Source organism: Alligator sinensis, unplaced genomic scaffold, assembly GCF_000455745.1.
Source record: "Alligator sinensis unplaced genomic scaffold, ASM45574v1 scaffold471_2, whole genome shotgun sequence".
In the NCBI taxonomy this organism is placed as follows: Eukaryota; Metazoa; Chordata; order Crocodylia; family Alligatoridae; genus Alligator; species Alligator sinensis.
This window is the reverse complement of record NW_005842143.1, coordinates 1,275,846-1,280,363: the sequence shown is the minus strand read 5'-3', so window position 1 is coordinate 1,280,363 and position 4,518 is coordinate 1,275,846. Positions and strand designations below refer to the sequence as shown.

The window sequence follows — 4,518 nt, the reverse complement described above, 5'->3', positions numbered from 1 at the left end:
TATATATATATATATATATATAAAAAATGAAGCTTCAGTAGACCAGCTTGAAACTATCCCTTACTATTACTCAGAGTTTCAAACTGCAGCTTTAACATGCAGGACAAACAATCAGTAGGTAATACTCCCCCAATACACCTCCCAGAAACTGGGAGGTGTATTCTGAGTTGGTCTTTGCTGAACGGAGTAGAAATCTAATGAAAACAGGTCACTCTCCCTCATAGTAAATTCCAATCCCAGATTCCCAGGTTGGATATTTCTCAGGATTGTAGATTTCTTCTGGTTAAAAAGGAACAAAAATGGAGTGGGTTCACATGAACAACTGATTTTCAGTGAAATGGCAAAAACTGATCTTCATGTTTATCCAGAGGACTCATCTAGAATCAACTGTAGTGGTCTAAGTGAGAGCAGAGACTCATCATAGCTGCCCTGGAGGCTCCTAGCATCAGGCTAGAGACCCTGTTTTTCTGGTGCTGATGGGGTTGAAACATGGATATGGCTCTGAGTGGTTTCAGATACAGTGAGCTGAGTGCCAAACAGTAGAAAAGTGGCCTCTTTGCTGGCCTTGTCAAAATGGTACAGGAGGAAGCTCTAGCTGTGTTGAAAATCCAACACCATCTTTTTCCAATTGCTTTGAATGTAATTGAACAGGAAGCTGTTTTTCAGCAGGTACAGGGAGAGCTCAGGGCTTCTTCGGCTGGTAACAAAAGGTCTAGAAACTGCTGCTTAATTTCTTCAGAACTGAAAAGGAAATAGCTAGTGCTATGTTAAAGTTGAAATCCCTGAAAATTACGCTGCTTCCCCACAAACTAGCCCTGTCCCCTTGTTCATCACATTACATTGAAGAGAGGTAGGTTTTGATAATACAGTGGAAACTAATCACAGTAAATTGAAATGCACCACCCCCAACTCCCTGCACTGTGAAGTTTTGCCTTGTTCTAAAGCATTTCCATGTTCAAACTGCAATTCTGGCTACCGTAACCCTCAGTTTATGGTGAATTTATATGCTTTATGTATGGAAAAAAATCACCTATTTATCAGAGGATTCCCAGAGCATGTATTTTCAGTTCTGCAGCATCAGTATCAATCAAAGACTCTGGACTCTTCCAACCAACCTTCTCATTCTCTTTTCCCTTCCTCATGCCCTTCCTCTTTCTAGGCACTAGTGCTGCTTATTTAGGTTCCTCCAATCACCATTAGCACTTGAATTTGTATCTAATCAAGCCCTAAGTCACTTTTCTGCTCATTTACCATTTTTCCCCTCACTAATCTGGGCAAAATGGAGACAGAATAAGGTTTATACTCAAGATGGATGGCATCAGAGCTGGTCAAAGTCATTCATATTAAGTCATTGTAAAAATCTGGCCTACACTTTCTGAATGTTTATATTTTTGGCAATTTTTGCTCCAATGCTGACGGAGAAGAAAATGGAGGGAAAATATTTTGACTTTTTCCTGAATTTTTTCCTTATTTTGGATTTTTTCAAATTTTTACCAGAATTTTCAGTTCAGAGAGACAAAATGGGTGTTGTTGAAATGTGTATCCTGCTTTTCAACAATGTATTATTTACTTTTGTCAGCTCTTTTTCTCTCTCTGACAGACTGCGACTTTTCCTGAACTTATTCAGAATCACTGACCAAGTAATTTCTGCCAATAATCCTTGGTCTGAAGTTCTTTGGATTGGAGAGACAATGTGATGTGCCCGTGGTATGTTTCTGTTTCCTACCTGGATGAACATAATTCTTAAAATCAGGTTTCCAGTGTCAATATAAATCTGAAATTTAGTTTACGTGAATATTTTGCAACAATAGAATATGCTGTTCTAGCAAGTATTCATCGTATTAAATCACTTACTACAGTAACAGTTAAAAGGTAACATTTAAAGGCATATGGATAAAATCAATGTTGGCAGTCAACAAAAATATTTTTTAGCATTCACCCTATTCAAGAATAGCTCTAATACAAACTGCGTGCAGTGGTAACAGCAAGTCTCTATAGAAGAGAACAGAATTTGAACCTGTACCTCTGAAGGATAAGAGGTACAGGAATAATCATCTCATGTTTACGTTGTGGTTTCAATCCAGGCAGATTCCAAAATGTTTTACAAATGCCATGCAAGGATCATTTTGCCCATCAGTGTAATGTAGCCACCTCTAATAGGGTGCACTAAGTGGCACTATATAGCAGTTTAGAATATGAATTTAAGAACATGAGATTTATCTGAAAGTACATGACACTGAGAGTAGTGTTTTAGATGGGCCACTAAATTGAAATTTGGCATAGATATTGGAAATAACATCTGCACCCTTGTTTTGCAGAAAGTGCCTTTGGATGACCACATGTAGTTAGGACCTCAATTAATCAATTTGCTTGACAACAGCACAATGCCCCTGTCACCAAGCTAGGGCACTGGTTCAATAGTGACCTAGAAGAATGCCAGACAGGGTCCCCAAATCCTCCCTCTCAATCACTTGTGCTTTCTCTGGAGGTTGTCACTGAAGACCTGCTTCTGCATGACCCATCTAGCTTATCAGAGTACATAAGATCATAGGCCAAGAAAGCAAGGCAGTAGCAAGAGGATGGAGAGAGATTCAGATCTGAAATGTGAGACAGGCAAAAGGTATAACAGGAAGTGATGTGACATAGTTGTGATACAGAGAAGGGCTCTGGTCTGTACTAAAGGAGACCTATTAGAATGTGGGAGACTGGCCAATGTATATGGAAGGGAGCGTAGATCTGCACCCACAGCCTCAATATACCTCTGATATCCAATGGTGCCGATGAATAATGGTGCAGAGTTGAACACAGTCCTAGGGTCAGCTGGATTCTTCCTGCGGAGCCAAGTTCAGGAGGGGACAGTCTTGAGGCAGAGGATCTGGGGCAGGGAACCCCAGCTTTACAACATCTCGCCTGTCCTCCCAGCACCTCCGCTTGTTCTCCCTCAGCTCCATCTCTATCCGTCGGCCTTGGGCATGCATACGCTGGTGGGAGCGGAGGCCTGAGAGCTTCGGGAAGACCTTGCTGCATTCCCCGCAGCGAAAAGACTTCTGGACGTGGGTCTGGCGGTGCTTAAGCAAGGCTGTGGAGCGGATGAAGGCCTTGCCACAATCGGCACAGACGAAAGGGCGATCGTTGGTGTGTGTGGCCCGGTGGAAGGTGAAGCTGGATGACTGGCTAAAGGACTTGTTGCAGATCCCGCAGTGGAAGGGCTTGAGGCCCATATGCATCTTGCGGTGCTGGAGAAGGGTGGAGGGGTCGGAGAAGGTCTTCTCACAGAAGGGGCACTCGTAAGGCCGGTCGCCGGTGTGCGTGTTCTGGTGGATCAGCAGCGAGGTGGAGCGGGCAAACGACTTGTCACACACGGAGCAGCGGTACGGCTTCTCGCCGGTGTGCGTGCGCTCATGCCGCCGAACCATGGAGGCCTGGTAGAAGCCCTTGCTGCAGTAGGAGCATGTGTAGGGTCTCTCCCCTGTGTGGATTCGCTGGTGTACTTTGAAGTCCGACTTCCTAGCAAAGCTCTTGCCGCAGTCCCCGCAAATCAAGGCCATGGCATTGGCACCAGGGCCTTCCGTGGGCTCGTGGTCCCTCAGCGCAGGGCCAAGGTTACCGATTTCTGCCACTGCTGCTAGGTCAGCAAGGACCCTCCCAAGCTCTGCCCTGCTTTGGCCACGCTCTGTAGGGCTGTCCAGGATCATGCTGTGCTCCAGACTCTCCCGGGAAGGCGTGGCACAGCCTGCATGGCTGATGATCTCCACGGCCATCTGCCAGCGGCTGCTTCCTGATCTGGCTGATCCTGCTCTTCTTGACTGGGGCAGGACACACTTTCAGGGCTGTCGGGCATGAATGGTCACCTGTGCCGGCTGCCCATGATTCCTAGCACCTCCTGATGCCTGAAAACAAAGCCGCGAGCACAAGATGAACGTCTCTCTCAAAACAAATGAGGAGCCTTCCTTTCGGGAGTCTACCCCTCTTCCCAGCCATCCTTCCTCGGGCCTTGAGCCTCACTGCTCCACGCAGCTCAGAACCCAGGCGCCGAGCGGCCAGCAGCCCCGGGGAGCCATCGGGCAGCGACAACGCGCGTGGCCAACGCGGACCGACCTGCCGCAGGGCTTCGCACCTCGGTGGCTGCACGGCCGCGACGCGGAGGGGACCATCGCATCCCCCCACAGGTGGGCACCTGGCCCGGGGGGCTGGATGGGGCCTGCGGGGTTTCTGGCGGGCTGGACACCCCGGCGGCGACGGGGCAGAGGGGTGGAGCCATCGGGCAGCGACAACGCGCGTGGCCAACGCGGACCGACCTGCCGCAGGGCTTCGCACCTCGGTGGCTGCACGGCCGCGACGCGGAGGGGACCATCGCATCCCCCCACAGGTGGGCACCTGGCCCGGGGGGCTGGATGGGGCCTGCGGGGTTTCTGGCGGGCTGGACACCCCGGCGGCGACGGGGCAGAGGGGTGGTCGCCCACGCCCCAGAGGGTGGGCGAAGGCCGCCCCCACGAGGGTGCTGGCGGGACCCCCCCC

General features: G+C 49.0%; 1 protein-coding gene across 1 annotated transcript in view; it reads right to left on the bottom strand.

The window, feature by feature from the left end:
• The window catches only part of ZNF648 (zinc finger protein 648), a 15,204-nt gene extending 11,114 nt beyond the window's left edge, over positions 1-4,090 (bottom strand). Inside the window, exon 1 of the mRNA XM_025206185.1 lies at positions 2,822-4,090. Coding sequence (XP_025061970.1) covers positions 2,822-3,761 — 940 coding nt within the window. The 5' untranslated portion in view covers positions 3,762-4,090. The remainder of the gene's footprint in view (positions 1-2,821) is intronic.
• Positions 4,091-4,518: the final 428 nt, after the last annotated feature.